The following is a 20,902-nucleotide window of genomic DNA, read 5'->3' as shown; positions in this document are numbered from 1 at the left end:
ACAGGGGGTCAGGACCTTGATGGGCTTTGGCTGGTCCCACCCTCTGGCATCACATGAGTAGCTGTAAACTCCAACCAAAGGCTCATTTGTTTAAAGAGTTAAAAAGATGCACTTTAAAATAGCTGAGGCACAAGGGGACATAACCAAGGGCACGCTGGAAAACTGTGGAGGACTTCACAACACACATACAACAAGTGCCCGTCACAAGACCACCCTGCCAGCCCTCTCATGCCAGCTTAGGCCTCTAAGATGTCAGCCTTAAGAATTCCATGTGCACCAAACCTTCCTGTGTCCCGTTCCCCCAGTCATCATCACTGAACAAAAACGGACTGCAGCGCAGAGCAGCCCTTTGGGAACGCGCTCCTGCGCTGCTGCGGAGCTGGGGGTGTGAGCCAACGCCAATTCCAATTAATTTCATTCACAAAACTTGGATTTATTCGATGCAATTTTTTGGCACACCGTCAAATACGGCACAAAATTACATTAGTGTCATAAGAGGAAAGGATTAGTTGACAGAGTTCTTTGAAGAATTGTGTTGGCACTTGTCTTTTTGTACAGATGCCAGCAGCTTCCCCTCTCTCCAGGAATAGCCCATTTTCTCCTGGTCAATGAGGGAAATCGCTGCTCAGTGAGGGTCTGAGCCAAAGCCTTTTGGAGTCTGTGGGAATCTTTCCACCGATTTCCATGGGCTTGAATCAGCTCTGAGCCTCAGATGTCAGTTGTCCTGACATCTTCCTCCCACACTTCGACACCTCCTTACGGGCATCTATCAGGTGGAGGGGAAGACTTTTTTTCCTTTATTTTTTCTAAAGCCTTAGTTATAGCAAATTCCTGCCAAAAGTACAACTTTGTAGCTACGGCACGGGTATGAGTATTCGGGATGTCTGGGTTTAACTCCTGATCTTGCCCCAGAGGTCTTTAAATGAGTTGATTGGAACCAGACCTGTCTGAAAGCATAACACCGGCCATGGGAGGGCCATGCAGCCCAGCATCTTCCCCCTGACACCACCTGGAAGCAGATGTGTCAAGAAGAGGATAAGAGCAGAACAAATGTGCTCCCAGCCCCAGCAGTTTTCATCACTCGGGCAAGGGGGCCCAGGGACAGGGATGTGCCAAGAGAATAAGCCGAGTACCCCCAGTGATGCAGGGAATTGTAGGGAAGCATGAAAACGAACACGCAGATTACAGTTATAGCCAAGGATAAGCTTAATCCTTTCTTTTTGTACAGTTTTTAGCACAACAGGAAAAGGAGGATAATGTTTTCTATCCCCACTCCTCCTTTATTTGACTTGTATTTTTAGTCTAAGGTTCTTTGAGACAGAAAAGAACTGCAGGTGCTGCTAAGCCTGAGGCAGACATAAGCCACTAGCACTGCAAACAGAAAATCGACTGCCTTGAATACTGATCTCTGATGGAATATTGTAGATACCACATAGATAATACGTGGTGGTCACTCATGTCAGAGTGGTTGGATATATGGTAGGAACACACATGTGGTGCATCTTGGAGTAAGTAGTTGTGCTGTAAACCACAGCCTATTTGGGATTCAGACTTCATGCAACTCACTGGCTCTGCACACACAAGTGTCACCATCAGAGCCCCTCACATCCCAATCTGTGCTGGCCTGAGCCCTAAAAACAATAGCCTGAAAAAGCTCTGCAGGGCTCCTGCATGCCAGCGTGGGCAGAGTGAGGGCTTAAAACACTGGTAATTCTCTGCAGAACATTGGTACTTGCTGTTCCACTGGGAAATTTTAATAGAGCTTTGCATTAATTAACCGAGACTGAGACTGGAACCCTTTAGAGTGCACTGTCCCCTCAACAAGAATGACTCGGTGGGTTCACCTCTGCCCTCCCTGCACCAGGCAACGGCAGATGACACAGCGAGTCTGGGGAATGGATTCTGGAGGCTTGGCTCAGGCAGTGGTTGTGCCAGAAGGGGTGTGTGGAGTTGTCCCCGTGGCTGTGGGTCCCTTTGGTGTGACACCAGCACGCCTGGCTGATCTAATTGCTGCTGTTACAGACACGTTGAATGCCCAACCATGTAAACAGTGTGACGCTCCCACAGCCATTCCTGCTTACTGACCTGTGCAAAAGGTTATTTTTGGTAACTGCTGGAGGCCACTGTGGTGGCAATGCCCACGCTCTGAGCCTTATCTTCAGCTGATCCAAGCATGCACAACACAATTAGATCAGACTGATACCACTGAAAAGGGTCTCTTTTTTGATTGTACCCAACTCTGCTTAGATACTGAAGTTGGAGAGGAAGCAACAGGAAAAAAAAACAAGCTGGAAAAAATAACCCGTCTTTCATAATGAAACAGGTAAGTCTTATTGCTTTTGTAGCTTTAGCTTTCAAACAGCTTTTCCTCCAGCTGGTTAAAGATCAACTGCATATCAAAACTCTCTTGGACAGATTGCTGAGGACAGTAGGGCAGCCTCCCGCTACAGAATCCAACAAACTGGTCTCTCCAGTTTCCCCCAGTGATTCACACCTACTGTTCCCAAATGGGCAAATCCTGAGCAAAAAGATCTCCCCAGCATCAGCCTGTGGATTCCTCAGGCTTGATGGAACTGGTTCTGCTCATACCCACGGAGAGAGACATTTGTCACCAGCAGTGATACAGACATTCCCTGGGATGCAGAGCAGATCTTACTCCAGCTTGTTCTGGCTTCAGCACAATGGAGTGTGAGTACCAGGCTCCCTCACAGCACACCAGTTGCAGGCCTGAGGTGTACAGGAATGAACAAACACACACAGCTCTGAGGCTATTGTCCTGGAAATGAATGGGCAAAACAAGCTCAGGGAGGCAGGAAGGAATGGCAGAAAGACAGGAACTGGCTTTAGGAACAGACCTGGAAATAAGTGAGATAGGAGCAGCCCTGTTGAAGAAGCAGAGAAAAATGAACATTTGAAAACTGTCATTGGGCTCCAGAGCTGGGGAAGAGACAAACAAAATGCAGCTAGAGAGCACCCATGGAAAGTTATTCACCAGTTATCTTCCAAATAAGGACTCTCTTACGGAATAGGCACAGTATTTACTTAACACTAGGGCTTATTTGGTCATTTTCTGCCTCTGCCCTACTGTAATTCCATGAGCAAGGAAGCAAAACATGCATAAATTCACAGCTTCACATGTCTCTCCTCCTGCAAGTCACTCCCTGAGGACAGCAGGAGGTTTGCACAGGAGTGAAAGTCAGACTATGGTCCTCAGGTACTAACTACTTTCGTGCTGGTTATTTATTTAAAACCATTCATATTTATTAATATTAAATATCCTCGTGAGACAGGTAATTTTTTTTTATATTCATTTTAGCCTTTCCTCTCATACTGAATTTTCTCTGATTTTGCCTTCACATTCCCTTCATTGAAACTATTCCCACTCTTTTCCTCCATTACACTGATCAATCAAACTTCAGCTGATGAAGACTGATGATGAGACATCAGTGCCGAGCTTTGCAGGCGACATTCCAAGGGAAATACCACATCATTGCATCAGCCAGTCTACAGTCATGCAAAGTATTGTAACAGCAGTTTTGTTTGGTAACACAAATACAGGCTCACTGGGCTGCCACTAAAAGCTTACCTTTGTCCTAAAATAAAAGCCAAGCCACCTGAGGAGTGGGAGTTTGTGTCATCCCTAAGGAAGAGTTCCCGGTCACAAATGACTGGTCAGGGAGTTTTCAGACTGCTGGTACTTGCAGCAAGCAACCCTAATCCACTTCATGGAATCATTGTGGTCAATTTACAAAAATCAGCAACACAAGCACTCAAAAATACTTTATTTTGCTGCAGAGAAGTCAGGACCTCACATTTTTGGGGGTTTTTTGCTGCCTTCATGCCAGCACTGCAGGGTCAGCTGGGACTGGGTCAAATTAGCCGAACGGAAGGCTGGGCTCTTAGCTCCTGTTGGGATTTTCCAGTCCTAGATTTCTGGATTATCACTGAGCTTTAAACGTGCACAAAAGGTTTGAAGTGCCTTGGCAAGAGGATAGTGTGTGAATGTAACACCTCTTAGAGTTAACATGCTTGATCCTTGTAGTGGTGATGAAATGAAACCATGGAAGGCTCCTAACCAGATTTTCTTCCTTTTTGGCTAAGTGTTGAAATTCAGAACAGAGCACTCCATGAAGTGATACCAGCTATCACCTAACTGGCACGGAAAAATCTGTTTGGACTTGCCACAGTGAAAAACATACAGGAAGCATCTCTACTAAGGTTTTAAAAAAACAAACAACACAAGTGCCAGACCCAAACATCTCCGATTCAAAACCCTCCATCACTCACCTGCAGAACACCAAACAGCTCCAAATCTTGCTGAGGCCACTGGAAATCTTTCTGCTGTCACAGCAACAGTGACAACACGCAGCAAATGAGGCAAGAGCTATGTACAGAACTGCCACCCTTTCACAGAGAGCCCCGAGCACTTGGAAGAAAGATGGGAGTGCTTGTACATCACTGAACAGGAATCCTGGAGTGTCATGTGGCAGGGGAGCAGTGCAAGAGAACTGGGTAAGTATTTCACATGCTGGGACATATCAGTGACAAAGGAGTGCTAGAAATGTTGGCTGAAAAGAACAAACATTTGCCCTTGGGCTCATGGCTGTGTGCTCAAAACAAGGCTTGTGCTAAGATTAGGCCAAGCCATAGGCTTTCAGCTGGACATGTGAGGGGAATGGATGTGAGGAGTGTGAAGCAGTGTGGATCTTGCCTACCTGCGGACGACAAGCTTCAGCTTCTTGTAGGACCCTTTCACCAGGGAGATGGCCTCTCTCCTGGAGCTGCTCAGTTCCACCTCATTGATGTTCACCACTTCGTCACCAGCCTGCAGCTTGGAAGGCAGGGAGTCTGCCTTGCCTCCCTCTTCGATCTGCACAGGAGAGGACAAGGTGAGGGTGAGACATTGCACCTGCAGAGCTGAGCCTGCCTTTCTGTTCAAGGAATTAGGCCCACCAGCCCCAAACTCCGCTCTCAGGTTAAGAAACCTGGTCTCCCTTTGCCAGCCAGCTTGCTCAAAGGTGTGTGCTTGCCAAATGAGTTCTGCCAAGAATCATTGTTTTGAATAAGCCTGCAAAGCCTTTGGTATTTGGAAGCAGTAAACGCCAGTAAAACAGCCGTGGACTGGCTCCTGATAAGAGCACCCAGGCACCAGCATAAGGGCAAGGCTGGGATTAGAGGAGCCTGGATGTGTTTTTTTTGTTCAAGCTCCTCTTCATGATCCACCCGCCTGATGAACAACAGCTTCAGCAGCAAAGCAGGTGCACCCAGGTGTGGTTAGTTAATGATGTGCAGTGCCTCTGAAGGGTTTTCCAGCTGGGAATATAGAGAAAGTAGACAATTATTTGAATTTTATGTGAAAGTAAGCGGCCTGCTCAAGGCTCTGTAGTGGCAAGGCTAGAAGGAGAATCCTAGGGCACTCTCTCCTCTGCTTTGAATGGCCTGTCCTTTAAATGGCATAGTGATTCCCCATCTGTGTGTTGGCAGAAATACACTGTCTGCAACAAAGTCAGTGACAAGGCAGAGGATAAGAAAATCTGGCCTAGGATTGGTGAATTCCAGCCTTGTGCACTAATGCACTCTCTCTGCAAAGGTGTACTAGTGTAGCAGAGGGCTGGGTTACACATGGGCTCATGCATTGCAAATCCTGAGTTTCGGCAGGCTCGGGAGCGCCAGCGGTTCCAAGTTCAACTGATAATTACTTTGATTGCAAGACTTGCCGCCCCAGAGTCTGATACTCAGAGCCCCTGGCAGTCCCTGCTCCACAGAGGCTGTGACCTGCGTTAGGAGTTGTCTGGGGACCCACACTTGAGCGTAACATCCCCTGGCACATCACAAGTACAACAAAGAAGCGTCTCTGTCTTTGTCTCTGCTGAGACAAAGAAATGTCTCTGGATTGGAGGGCAGGAAGGGCTGCTATTTGCAGGGGTACCATTTTGGGAGCAGTCAAATTGCACACATACTTCTGGAAGTTGCTTTTATTTCAAGTCATGCCAAGCAATGTGTAACTGAGCCATGCCCCAGACGTGTAACTCAGCACATGCAGACACGGTGCCCAGGTTTTTACCAGCACATTAGTTTCGGTGTTGAATGGTGACTTCTCACAGGCAAAGCCTGTCTGTTCCCCTGAACAATAGAATTCCAGCCCGGGTACCCTCTGAAACGTAAAATCTGACTTCCCCAAACACCAGCCAATAAATTCTCCAAACCCCCTACAAAGGCAGGTAAAAATCATCATCATTCATCCTACCAGGAACTCTTCCACTGATGAATGAGTTTTTTCTTTTCTTCTTAAGAATGGATAAAACCACAGGAATGAGCCTTCCTATAAAGAGCCTTGTATCACAATTACCAGGAAGGGTGAGAGATGAAACATTAGCCCTCGCTGCCAGTATAAATAAATAACAAACGAAAAATGCAGTATTGCTGCAGTTTATTGCTGCTGTAAAGGAAAATAGATGGGTGTCATTTCAATGACATACAATAATGGGGGTACCAGGGGTTAGATTAGCTCCTGATATAGGCAACAGAAGGGGTTTTTTGTTTGTTTTTGTTCTATGTTACAGCACGTATCATGGAGAAAAGGCCACCTTGGAAGAATATCTCCTGTAACAAATGCCAGCTACTTCAAAGGCTGAGATACCCATCAGAAGCATTTGTATTAACTTGTGCCTTGATGAACCCTGACGTGGAAAAAATCAACTGAATTGTGATCTATGCTTTATCCTCTAATAATTCCAATTGCGTTTATATATTGGAGATTTTTCACTCCACGGGAGCACTGTTTTAAGGTTCTCTTTGCAACCACTTGCAAAGGCCTGACCTTTCTTTTTCTCCTCTTTTTCAGTGAAAATGGACATTCGGACTCTTCCATATTCACCTTTATAAATAGTGTGAAATCAAAGACTTTAAGGAAAGACTAAACCTCACAATACTTGAGATAAGGCTGCTGACATTATGAACAGCTCTGAAAGAAATCTGTCTCCAAAGCCTGATGGATTCCAGCTAATCCCTATGCCAAGGTCTTTGCAACTGCAGCTTGCAAGGCCACGCAGCCACAGTACCAGAGTAAAGGATGCCTTTAAGGAAAGTTTGCTAACACAAGTGCAGAGTCATCTGCAAGTAATTCCAGAGGCTGAGAGGGAATTGCTTTGCTCCCGTGTACTTAAACTGTCCATGAGCAACAGCTACATCCAGGCACACTTTTTGCCATTAGAAGCTTTTGATGGCAGCATTACAACTGTATTACTTATGGAGTTGGAGAGAATAGAAATGGAGATATGGATTTGTATTCTGTTGTTGACACAGTTCTCTCATCTATTACTAACCTGTCAGCCACCTCATCTGTCATCCGTTCAGCTGGGGTTACCTGGCTGCAAATTCCTTCAAGTTCCTGGAGGAAAACATTCACAACAGGCCTGTCACCTGGCCCTATAGCTCAGAGAGACAAAAGAGGCAAAAGGACTCCCAAGTTTCCATCAGAAGTCCAGAAGTAAGGCCTTGTCTTCCAAAGCAAGGCTTAGATGCTCCACATTCATTCTCCCTCTCTGAATGCCTCTGAAAATATTTGTGTTTAAGGAGTGGTGATATTTCATGGGAAGGATTGGGTGATTTAAACAAAACAAGCTGCACTATGAATACAAAGCTCTATCTCTACCCAGTGTAACAATTATCAACAAAGCAAACAAACTTCAACACACAGGTAAGCTATTTAAATGAACACCTGCTTCACTGGACGAGGCTGCACAAAGCAAGTCGTGCTGGAGTGGTTCAAGAAGCCCCGGCATTGCCAAAATCACCCTCAACAAAAATGTAATGGCCATGAGCTACAGGACCTGGTGCAAGAGGTCAATCAAAAGCCAGTAAGACCTCTTATGGTTTATTTAAGCTGAGGAAAACAAGGTGAAATGCAGGCAGCAAACCCTGTGGGTGTAGCATTGTCACTCATCTAACAGGAGCAGGAGGAGCCAGTGGGAGCCAGCCAGGGCCTGAAGTTTTTTTCCTTTTGGCTGGATGAAGCCAACTGCTCTGCCAAGGTGAGATGTGAGGTGACTCTGGCAAGCCCAGAGTGGAGGGATACCTAAAAATCAGTCTGGCTTTGAACCTCTGGGGGCTGGATTCAGTGGCTGGTCTTAATGCAGATGACTGCAGAGAAAATGCTGCTCCCCTCCTTCAGCCTTAATGCCATGTCACAGTCTGGGGGCAGCGACGTGCAGCAGACAGGAATTCTTCCCCACTGTCCCCAGCCTCAGCATAAGCGTGGCAGAGCAGTGAAGACAATTCAATCAAAAAGTAGTTAAGTCAAAGGTCTCCCCCTGGAGCTGTGTCTCTGCTGGGTTTCCCCATCCCTGGTGCAGACAAGCATCTTCAGGGAATTCAGCTCTTGACATTTACTCCAAGCCAAGGAAAGAGTGTCCAAGTTAGTTATGGTTTTATGCTGCAGGGAAGCAAGGAAGGCATGTTTTTCTCACAGTGCTCTGCACTGTTCTGCAGCAACATTTCTGCTCCCAAGTACAAGGTATGGTAGTGGAGAGATTAATTTATTCCAGGTAATCGTACAAGGTTCACATTGAATGAATTCACCTCGGGAGGCTGAATGTTATTCAGTGGAAGAACAAGTTAAACCTCACAGTTTTGAAGGGTTAGCAGTGCTCTGAAATATTTTCAATATTTAAAATAAATCTGTTATTTAACAGAGGCAAACCAGTATATTTTCTCCCAAGTCAGCCTGAAACACGGATGATGTGGAAACCACGAGTGCAGGCAGTTTACTGGAGTGCTCCTGCACCAGTGCAGACAGAGTTTCTCTGCAGCACCAAGATCTTTTGCAGTGTAATTTACTGAGGGCAGACACCAAAGCAAAGTGACTGTGGGCACCAAGGCAATCCAGCTGCAGGAATGCCAGTGGGATCCGTGCAGGGTGGATGCAAGTTACTGAGGAGTGGAGAGGATTCAAGGTCATTCCTGGGACTACCCTGCAGGCCCCAACACTTCCACACCTTTCCATTTCCTGCGTGATTGTTTCCTGTCCCAGGAGCAAGGTTAATCTCAGCAGTCAGCCCCTCAGCAAAAAGTGGCAAGAAGTGAATGGAAAACAGATTGCTGGCTTCAGCTCCAAGAGATAAGGAGACACGCCTGGATGAGTTTGCCTCTGACTCCTCTTGGTGACTCCAAATTCCTAAGCCAGCGGAGGAAAGAAGGCTTAGCTCTTAAGATAATTTTCCACCTTCTTAAGCACGAAACTGCTCAGCTCCCACAGAGATTTTTACATTTAAAAGAGGAAGGGGCAGAGAAAGATGGGCCTATGGTGCAGCTTTGACTCAGGCCTTCAAGAAGCCTCCAGGACCTTTCCTGTAACAAGGGGCAAAACTAACAATAAATTTTCTCCACCCCTCCCCGTATATACAAGAGAAGGAACTAATCTGTGTTTGCTCTGGGTAACGCCTAGAGCCGTATCAGGCCTCTCTTTTGGTACCTGGGTCAGCTGCAAACAGGGTGCAGGTGCAGAGCAACGCTCCCCCTTTTCCATGGTTAAACCAGAGGCACTGCTTCCTCCTGCTCATCTCTTTGCTGCAGGAGGCCAGGTTGGATCCCTGTAGCTCCTGCCTGCACGCCCTTAATTCTTTGTTCACTGCTTGATTCTTGCAAACAAGCCATTCCAAGCATGCCATGGAGGGTACAGCACCAGGTGATACAAACACTGGGGCCTGGGGCATGTTAACTTGATCCTGTTTGGTCTGTGGTGATTATCGGGCGGTGTCAGCTCAAGGGCTACAAGAACTCACTGCCTGTCCACCCCTTGTAGCTGATACACTCATCCCCCTCCAGAGCACACAAAGCCAGGGGCTGCACATGGCTGAGAGTTAATATTTGCTTTGCAGTGTGACAGTTAAAAATAGGTGCTTGTCGAAGAGTCTGCTGGAAAGGTCTTCTGCTCTGCCCCAAACACACCCAAGGACTTCTTTTTTTCACTCTGCTTTGCCATCCTGCCCCCAAACTCACAATCCTTACATTTCTCACAAGGTTTCAATAATTAAACACCCAGTTCCTATGACATTTAGACAGTGAGCCCGTTACCTACAAACCTTAGGAAATTCAGTCTGTGACATCAGCTGCTCCCTAATCCTTTCCACAGGCACCTGTACAGAGCCCACACACCACTTCCAAGCAGCCCTTCTTGGTGGCTGCAGTGTATCCCTCAAACTGTGCCATGTCCAACAGACCAACACTCAATTATTTCTTTAATCTCCCTCAGATCTGTTCTAAAAACAAGGAGAAAATGACAACATTTGGAACTTGCCTTTCAATCCTTTTTACACAGCACTGCCTTGTGCCCTTCTTTATGGGACAGGCTTTCCCAGACTTTTGTATTACATTTTTATAGTGGCTGTTGTGACCTATATTTCCGTGACCCCCAGAGGTTGTAGCTGGACAGGGTGACCAACTGCCAGGAGACTTTCTTTGGGTTGTTTCTTTTTGGGGTAACTGGGAAATATTCCCACATTAGAAAATATGGATGAGGCACCTGTGATCAGCCTGGAGGAGAAAGAAGACAACCAGCAACTCTCAAAGTACAGTTGTTGAGGGTTTTTTTCACCACATGATTAGGCAGTGAACTTCCTGCCTTGGCATATTGCTCACATGAACTCGTAAAAATGTCAAGAAAATCTGCCCTGCAATCAGGTAATTCCATAAATTAGGTAAATCTAAAGCTATGGGATTTTCTGGCTACTGGAACAGGTAGTGCTTATCTTTCCTGACGACGGATCCTTGGCCCCAGCATGGCCAGTTACTGCTTTTGATGTTTGCCACTTCTCTCTCCCTTATTTCCCTTCCCCAGTATTAACACTTCCATTATACCTGTTATAAATAGCAATAATGATGGTAAAGACAACAGTAGTAATGATCCTCAAGAACTTTCCTTCCATTAGCTAATTTGACCTTTCAACACCATGGGAAGACAGCAGGAAGTATTGTTCCTAAATTAGAGAGGAATAAAAACAGAAGCCATGTTTATGTAACTTTTCCAGGGTCACAGAAGGAGCCACACAGCAGCGCTGGAGCCACACTCCCTGCTCTGGCTGAGGTCACGCTGCACTGATGCCAAACGAGACTCCCCCCCTCTAATACTTCATCCACGTCTCCAGCACTGAGGCATTTTCTCTCAGGGTAATGCTCCCTTTCCTACAACCAACAGGAGCTGCTCTTGGATGTCCTTCTGTCATCATTTCTGGTTTCCCACTCGTCTCCGCAGTTTTCGTTCTTCTCTGTTGCGGTCATCCTGTCCCTCATGGTGCTATCATTTCCCTTTCTTCCTTTTGCCCTATATTCACTTTTTCCTCATGCTCCTCCTTCCTCCATGAGCCCACTAATATAAACTAATGACCACTAGACAGACTATATGTGAGAGGAAGAAAACCAGATGATGCAGCAGAGCCATGCTTGATGACCTGACCGAAGCTCTTGCCAGGGATTCAATAGCTGCTGAAGGGATTTAGGTATTCGCTTCCCTTTCATTTTAATGAGAATCAGACATCACAATTTTTAGGGACTCTTTGAAGATCGAAGCTTAGAGCAGCCAAGAGCAATTAAAGCTCAGCTCAGCATCAAGAGCCGTGTCCTTCAGGGCATGGGAGTACTGCCGGCATCCCTCGGGGATGAGAAGGAAGTGCTAACGGACCCTGCAGAAGGAGCCGGGCCGGTTCATCCCAGCACGGTGGCTCGGTGCTTCTTGACTCTCTGCCAGGTCACACACACTCCACAGTTCCACAGCCAGAACTCCCCTCGGACCAGATCATGGCTCAGAGTGACGGTGCCGGGACAAAAGAGGAATTTCACGGTGCAAGCCATTGTCATCACATCACACTTGGCAAACCTTTTCTTTATTCCTCCAGCCCTCTGTAGTTATTAAAAAGTCTTCTCAAGTGAATTTAGTGTCCATGAAGGATGCCAGGCTCACAGCCCTGGAGATTCCTTTTCCTTGCCTACAGATCAGTTTGTCACCCTTCCTCCCTGCACACTTCTCCCTTCTTCCTTTTGTCTCCAAGAAAGACTCCTCCTCTGAGATCCTCAGGGGTGCTCAGCTCCACAGACCCAAGTGCAGCAGCTATTTTTAAAAATGGACATTTCTGTGTACCAGGCTCCCCAAACGGAAAAGAGCATGGGAACTGAAGAGCCTGTTCTTGCTCCGGCTGTGTGGATGCCTTGAAGGGCTTCCTGGTTTTGCTGGGAGCAGCAGGGAGATGGAGCAATGAACTCTGCGAGGGAGATACCCAGCTCCGGTCGGTTTGTCCCCGCAGTCCCGATCTTTGTCCCCTACTGCCACCTCGCGGCAGCTCGACATTCAGGGGACAACTGCTTTTTCCACGGAGTTTTTCATTGGAAATAATTTTTCAATTAATACTGCTGTTGTAAAAATAGAGCCATGGCTGCGTTTAATTCACACGGTATATATGAAAGGTTCAAAGGCAGATGCTTGAAAAAATTTTATCGTGTGGAAAAGAACAAACTGTTGAAGAGTGACATTTGCCTTATTTCTCAGTTTAAATATTGAAAACCCAGGCAGACTCAGCAGGGAATGCTGCAGCCCCCGAAATCCCCTGCCCACGTGTCAGCATTTCACAGCAATCCAGGAACTTTCTTGATAATTTTATACCGCAGGTGGGGGACATGAATGGTGCAAAAACTGCCAGGGTGTGAGAGGAAAGACATTTGTTCTCCTCTGCCTTTAAAAAAATCCCCTCGGATGTGGGTGACAGGGAGAGATGCTCCATAAGGCCACTCTCACAGTCACACACAGCACTTATCCCTCTCCTTGCCCAGATCCTCTGAAGTACCCACATCTTGTTTGGAACTATCTTATCCAGATCTTCTTTCAGGGAAGGGGATTTATACCTTTGTGTTTCCAAGCTGATTCATTTATCAAGCCAAACACTTTTTGGCATAACTATTTCTAGCTGCAGTAGACACATGAATGAATTTAGCTGCAGTTCAGGTTGAGGCAGGGCCAAGTTTCCAGCTCTGTCAGGTGCCGTGGAGATGGATGAGGCACACACACCTGTGAAAACACCAGGCACACTACCCACCACCTTCCTCCTTCCTGCATGCTTTGGCTGCTTTGTGGAAGCTTTGCATTTACACATTTCCCTGCATCTCGAGGATGACATGTAAATGCCCTTCTAGAGAAAGGGTTTAAAATTCTTGTTCTGCCATATGTGCCAGGGAGAAGTCCCCACAAGCATCTCAAACACAAACTGAACCCCTGCACTCCCTTTCTCCTGACTTAGTCCCATTTCCTGGCTTCTCACAGTTCTCTCTTTTTTTTTTTTTTTCTGCTCTTCTGTTTCCAAAAAGTCATTGAAAATAAAGTGACAGGACAAACAACTATGAGATTCCCACTAACCAGGGTGATGTGAAGTGACATGTTTGGCTCTCAGCAGCGAAAGGCCCTTGATTTCAGGAAAGAATTGGATTACAAAGGCACATTTTCCTTGCTCCAGTTTTATATCTAACCCAGAGCAGCACACAGAATGTGTGATGCTTCTCCTGCATCATGAGAAGCCCATTTGACTCGCTGGTCTGCTCTCTCCCTGCACGTAGTGCCGGGTCCTGGAGGTATCAGCATTACAGACACGAGGGGATGGATGAATCCTGGTACAAGGAGCACTTTATATCCAAATATTGCACAACCTTTTCTGTTTTCTTAGCTTCGGTCTTAAGCACTGAAAAATCATATTCCTGCTTCACGCTGCTTACACGATGCACTGGAAACTTTACTTTTATGTCTTGGGGAGGAGGAAGGAGGGGAGCAGGAATAACCAGAAAGGAAAGGAATGTGCCTGCTAAAGCCAGTCGTTACAGAGTGGCTAAAGAGCATTTCTTTAATCGCCATGGCTCCAGGGAATAAGGCAGCAGGCACATGTTTTTATAAGCAGAATTATGCATTAATGAAAATCCCAGGGCAGCCCTGTAAGAGCAGAGGCATTAGTGGCAGCTGGGACGCTGGCCAAATTCCAGTGAAGGTAACTTCATTGTGTTTCCTACAGTTTCCCTGCTACTTCCATGAATGTGATCAATTGTTTCAGCTCCAAGTCGCTCCGCAGCATCCCTGGGATGTACAGTTCTCTGGGATAACATTCTCGCTTAAGGAATCTTTGCAGAATTTAAAAATAGGTCCCGTGAATGATGACAATGTCCTTTCTGGCAAACGAACTTGCAGCAACAGCTTTGAGTCAAACAAGCTGCAGAAAACTTGCGTAAAAGTTCCAAGAGGAAAGAACAAAAAGTACACTGGAAACCTCAAGGCAGAAATACTGTGGAAGGCACTGCTTGGGCTGTTTGGAATTAGTTTAATTAATATCCTTCCAGGGACTTGAGCACGCATTGCTAAATTCAGTATATGCCTTTTTCATTTCATAGGATTTGGATGAAGCCTTTGCAGAAGGGATTTTTCAGAGAAAAAGTCCCACTGTAAGAGGGCTTGGAATGGGGTTTTCCTCTGCTATGGCTACAGCTGGCCAGTGGCAACTCTTCCTCCAGGCTTCCAAATTTTTAAAGATACTCAAAGGGAGTGTCTTTATCCAATTTGGTTAAAACCAGGCACTGTCTAGGCTGTATCAAAGCAAACTGTGCTGACCATATGAAAAGCCTGGATGAGCTTTAAACACTTCAACTCACATTCAAAGGGCCTGGCAGGAGAAGAGCAAAACCACAGGGAGATGGGACAACAAACCTTAAGGCTGCAAGTCTGAGTTTCCTGCTGTCCCAGCAGAGACTTTTGGGAACGCTAATATTGAACTGCTGCTGTTTGCTCTCACCATTGCCAACACAATAATTAAAAATATACAGTGCTGGCTCTTTGAAAAGGGGCACAGAGCACCAGTTACAGTAAAATTCCAGCATCTGCTTCTCAAGCTGAATTAGGAGCAGAGCCAGCTGACCCTCTTTTTGTTGAATCTCCGTTTTGCTGACAGGACAGACCCCCAGATTTGAACAAAGCCTTAGCAGTTTAATTCTCTCCTGCAGTTTGGCTTTTACTGAGTTAAGGATTAATGCCTTCAACGCATGGAGAGCCAATATATGGAGTATGAAAACGGCACAGTGATGGTGGTGGCCTCTTACCATTCCTGTTGGATCCTAGAGATCTCTGTGAAAATTACAGGTGCAACTGTGTGCTTGTGTATGTCTCCAGAGGGTTAAACAGCATGCAAAGTGCAGAGAGGGATGGAATCCCTCCTCTCCACTTGCCACTAGAATTGTCACCGCTTGTCACGAGAACTGCCTTCCTTTTGGATGTCCATCTGCGGGGAAGTTGGTTTCAGTTATTGATAAAATACCTGAACCCCACCAGGTAGCCGTGGCTTTCAGAGGAGCCCACTGGCTGTGGGCAGTGTATGATTCAGAGGGGGCGATGTTTCCCACCCAGCCAGCCCTGTGAAACCCGGCTCGTCACTCAGTGTCCCGGCTGATTAAGTGAGCGGGGGCTGAGGGAGCAGCATGCAGTACTTAGCTAATTACACCGGCCCAGGCTTTTTGTCCTGCTACCGCTGGATCGCCTCAATTGATTCTTTCAGTCCCTAAACAGCTTTGTGGGCTGTATGCCTGGGCAGAATAAGGTCTTTTGTCATACTTTAATGAACAAAAATGTTTTAAATCCTCTCCTTCTCCCTCCACTCCAAGTAGCAGCAAGGGTAACCCTGGTACAAGGACAGCTGTATGTGGCTGAGCAGTGTCTGTCAACTGCTTTCTTGGATGGGATTGCAAATGCACTCCTCTCCCCCCATGAACATACTCCTCCGAGGCTGTGGGAGTTTAAAAGCTTCCCAGCATCAGCTATCCAGTCTATCCAAGATAGTTATTACCATCTCCATGGGTTGCTGGGGATTTAAGCCTTGAAGACTTCAAGAATAGAACTAAAAACACGTTAAATGTGTGAACATTCACCATGATAACACAGGTTCATGAGTAATTAGTTCCTGCATAAATCAATCTGAAGATTTGGGGGGGCGGGGGGATTAAAATTAAAATCCCCACTTCAGTTTAAAATTTTAATCTTTTACCTTCAGCATCCAACCACTAGTGATGTATTTTTTGTAGTTAAACTGAAAACACTTAATATTGTTTAAAACATGACTGGCAGCATCTCCCTGAAGTTCTCCACAAAATGTCTCCTAGTCAGTTAATCTAATAAACTTCCCCATATAATGAACACTTTCTCAGTATTGTCCAGAGTCATTAACCCTGGCACAGCCTCCCAAAGCACAAGTAGTAAAACACGGGTGTCACGAGCGAGCTATGAGCTGACCGCGTTGTGCTCTACGTGCCCATTCTCCAGAGCTGGTTATTTTTCAGCTGGCTGAGTTTTTTAGATGTGAATTAAAGTGATTAATAAATGAGAAGGCTCTTATCATCCATTCCTGTGCTCACAGCCCCTGAACAATTTTGCCCTGCCGCTTGCCAACGGAGCTGTAATAGCTCATAGCATATGCTTCATCACTTCATGGTCAAAACTCTTCATTTGGGTAGTAGGGGCAAACCCCGTTTCTTTTCCAGAGGAATGGACGTGGGGAAGGAGAGAACACCTTGGGACTAACAAGCAGTCGTTAACCCACCGTGATCAGAACATAAAGGCGTGCTGCTCTTTTGAGGCTGCTGTTTACACTGAATGGGCTCCACGTCACGTTGGTCCCCTTTGAGCTGCAGTAAGTTGGTTCCAGTGCCAGCTTGGTGTGTCTGAAACGCTAATTGTCTTGTTTCCATTTCACACATCATCATCACAGTAACATTTCTGGAGCTGGGAGACGAATGCCACTTTGACTGTAAGGCAGACTGAAATGCAGTCAGAGAACCTGCAGGTTTAGTGCCACTTCAAATATGGCTTTTCCCTGGCTCCATAGAAAAATTAAGACTCTGGCAAAACTGCAACCCTATGCTTTGGTTTCAGAACTATTGCTTAAAACAAGGGCTTTTGCCTAAATGCTCACAATATGTTTAGGTGCCTGCTCGTACCTCACAGTGTCAGAGAAGCTTCTTTCACTGAGGAATTAGAGAAAAGAAATCAATGTGTTATAAAATCTAGTGATCTGGCATTGTCCAGCTCCATTACCTCAGCAGGAGGTTTAGGAGCTGGCCACAGTATTCAGTGTGTGCAGATGGTTCACTGGGTGCAGGGAACTAAAACCATGGAGTACACAGAGCTCCCGAGTCCTTCCCTTGTGACAGAGCAATATCCCTACAGTCATTAGTTTTGTACCTTAGGGACACATTATTCACTCCAGTGAAAGGAAAACACAGGCTGATTTCTCTGCTGAAATCCTGATGTCATTCCAGTAGGATAAGTGTGTTGATTTACATCAGCTAAAGCACTGGCCTCTAGAAATGATTGCTCCATGCATTATATTTGATGGATTTGATGAATGGGGGAGCTTTCTTGGGAATGATGGAGGAGACAAAATTGAACCAAGATTTAAGGAAAAGGTCACATGCTATTCAGCATCATATACATTTCTCTTCAGAACTCAAAGGAAAAGGCCATCATATTTTATTTCCTAAGGTCTGGCCACTCTGTCCTATGAAAGATCCCCTCTCCACAGCTCAGGCACAGCTCCCACTTCTCTTTCTCTCATCAACATCTAATTCCAAATCCAGCTGTGGCCCGGGAAAGACAGGGGAGGTGTGAAGCAAAGCTGTATCAGGCAGGAGAGAGCTTATTTCCCCTGCTGCTGGGAGAGAAGCAGCTCAGATGAAAAATGCTGTCCTTTGATGCCATAGCGCAGATTTGGGATGTTGGCCAATTCCCCAGGGCTGTCCTTGGATGACTCTGCCGTTGTCTCTCCGTTTCTCCAGGCAGATAATAATGCTCATCCATCACACTTAAATAGCCAGAACCAAACTGAGCTGGTAATATACGTGATGTTGATCCAAATCCTCAGCCTAAAAGCTGTGCTCTGTCCCACAGCAGGTTTCACAGGTGCTGTAATTCCTGGGGAGGGTTCAGCAGTGTTTTGCATCACACTCTCTATAAATCACAGGTTACTGAAAAAACACCCTTTGCTGCTGCAGGCGCTGTACAAAGCCATTGTTAAAGACAGAAAGTTTGTCGTGGCAGAGTTGAAAATTTTATTTCACCCTCAACAGCCTCAGCTGAGGCTCTTCCGGCCTCGAAACAAAAGTGAGGTAAAGAGGGCACAAGGGGGGACCAGAAGTGAAAACTGATTGTAAGCAGCAGCTCCTTGGTCCTCCTGCAGGGCCTCTTCTCTGGAACCACACAGCTTTCCTCACTGCTCAGGAATTGAAGTGCCCCAAGCCACAGCAGAAAGGATCAGGCCTGTAAGCTGGTTTCACTTTTGTTATTTGTTCCTAATGTCCCATCTGTTCCCATGCAGGTTTTGGAGTATCGATCACCCCACAGCACAAACTTCCAATGAACAATGGATCCGTGGTTAATGAGTCCCAGTAACTCCACTCACCTCACTCGAGCCCTCGGGGTGAGAAAGTTAAGTGCTCCTGTACCAGCTCAAGTGACTGCTCACCATTTCCTCAATATTTCATCTCTTTGTGTTGTGTAGTTTGCCTTCTGCTGAGCTAATGTTTGTTTTTCCAGAGGGCAGTTATTGTGGTAAACTGATATCAGACCAGCAGTGTGGGAAGTGAGATTTCATCTCCTGTACTTCAGTGCTTCATGCAGGAAGGCAAAAGAGAGCCAATCGAAGAGCTTTCTTTGTCCTTAAGAAGGATGACACCTCGCTGCCAGTGCAGTGGTGATGGTCACTCCTTGATGCTCACTGAGTCTCTCTCACCAGTGATTTTCCATGATTTAGATCCTATGATTTTTTTCCCAGTGGAGAAGATATCGCATTCCCTTCATTTCAGTGTGAGAGCACCTTGGGCACATCAGCATCTTCTGCTGTTATCTAGGTATTGGCACACCAAGATCTCTGGGAACATGATCCTTTTCTGTTTGGTTGTCTTAAATCACACCCTTAAGCATGTTTTAGTTTACTCACATAAGTAATATTACAGAAAATAATGGGATTTCCCGGCTGAGAACACACTGGGCCCCATTTGTGTGTTTGTAGACCTCTGCCATCCAAAACTGTGGAAGAAAAATGTCCTTCAAATTTTGCAGTTGTGAGCAATGGTTGTTTATGGTTAATATAACTCTCTAAGAATCGCTTCTATTCTAATCTTGCTGACTAATCTCTCTTCTCCCAAAGTTTTAATCTTACTTAAGGAATAAATGTGTGATATTGTGCTAGAAAAGCCAGTCAACTGCTCAGGCTCTAGCTGGGAAGCAATGTGAGTTCCCCTTTGTACAAGCTCTTCTCAAACGTGATTGTTTCCCCAGTGTCAAATTCCATGGATTTTAGCAGCTGAATGGGTACAAAATTTGACATGGTCAGAAACGTGTGCTTATAAAAACTTATTACCATTGAATAGCTGGTGCATTCTTGGTGCACTCATGTGCAAACTGCACTTGGAGGGAGCTGGCTGGCAGCACCTCTGGGCCTCATTAGCACGCACACGCACACATCCCAAGCACCGTGCCCGCCGTTCCCATGTTCCATGGGGAGGAGATGCATGAGGCCGGCATGGAGTGAGCCAGCACCCCGCTGTCCTCAGCTAACCCTGGAGCTGGCTGAGGTGGTTCAACACCACAACTCGGCCAAGGCAAGCCCTGGGACAGAGGCAGCTCTTGAGGGCGAGAACTCACGTGCTGGGAATTACAGCCCTCGCAACACTGAACGGAGAACAAGGTTGGGCAGAAACACCAGGTCCTGTGACCTTCCAGCTGACACTGCTGTGGGCTGCTCGAGGGTTATGCTGGGCACCAGCACACAGGTGGCTCCCGCCTCCGTGCCGTGCTCCACCGGGATGATAAAATCCAGCAAGGTGTAGTCAGATGCCAAACACAAAGTGCACGGCACAGCCAGAGACTGAACTAAGTGGCTGAGGTTCAGAGAGTGCAAAACTGGGCAAAAAATGGCAAAACACATGAGAAAGTGTCAGTTGTCCAGCCTTGGGTCTCAGCCATGGGTGAGCTACAGGCCTGTTTGGATGCCTGTGTCACTGTAACCAACCCTATGGCACCAACGCAAATGGGGCCCACATGGGTTAACCTATCGTAGAATCACAGAGTGGTTTGGGTTGGAAAGGACCAGAAAGATCATGTAGTTCCAACCCCCTGCCATGGGCAGGGACATTTTCTGCTGGACCAGGTTGCTCAAGGCCCCGTCCAACCTGGCCTTGGACACTCCCAGGGATGCCCAAAGCCAAGGGCTCACACTGCACACAAAACTGGATCAGTGTGCATACACCAGCTTTAAGAAAAGCTGCTTCACTCTCACAAGCTGCTCCACTGACAAGGCCTTACACTACCAAACCCTCTTTCCCTGGATTAGTGCTACCCCTAGATTTAGAGACAAATCTCACAAGTTATTTAGAAGAGTTGAAATAACAAGGTTTTGGCAGCCGGGGCTGTGGGGGAAGGTCAAGCACTAATGCTGAGCACACAGTGCCTCCCTCCTGGCCTTATCCAGTTCCTCACAAGCTTCTGCTTGGAGTGGAGCTTTTTAGCTCAGGCAGAGGGAACTCTGGTCCTCCTGCCAGACCAGGGGGTGATGGTCATCATAGGACCTCTTTCCCTGTCTCTCTCCACTGCAGCATTCACAAGCAAAGGGCCACAGTATCCTCTCTGGGTGGAAAGACACCATGGGTGAGAGATTCTGGGCATGAATAAATAAGAGCAGTTGCCAACAAGGAACTTGAGGGAGAAAAGCCAGATTTTTTTTAATGAGTATTCAAATAAGGACCATGGGAACTTTCCTGGACACTGAGTGTTCCTGCAAATCCAGTTCTCATCTACTTGGCTTTAAAGACTGCTCATGAACTTTTCTAATGCCTGTGT

The 20,902-nt window shown here is 46.5% G+C and overlaps 1 protein-coding gene across 1 annotated transcript in view; it reads right to left on the bottom strand.

Annotated features, from left to right (window-relative positions):
• Positions 1 to 20,902, bottom strand: part of SHROOM3 (shroom family member 3) — a 102,967-nt gene that overhangs the window by 68,952 nt on the left and 13,113 nt on the right. Inside the window, exon 2 of the mRNA XM_027741145.2 lies at positions 4,716 to 4,870. Within this exon, the coding sequence (XP_027596946.2) occupies positions 4,716 to 4,870 (155 nt within the window). The remainder of the gene's footprint in view (positions 1 to 4,715; positions 4,871 to 20,902) is intronic.

Source organism: Pipra filicauda, unplaced genomic scaffold, assembly GCF_003945595.2.
Source record: "Pipra filicauda isolate LSUMZ 115617 unplaced genomic scaffold, ASM394559v2 scaffold347_size1265977_pilon, whole genome shotgun sequence".
NCBI classification, from domain to species: domain Eukaryota; kingdom Metazoa; phylum Chordata; class Aves; order Passeriformes; family Pipridae; genus Pipra; species Pipra filicauda.
The sequence above is the reverse complement of the archived record's forward strand: the minus strand, read 5'-3'. Positions and strand labels throughout refer to the sequence as shown.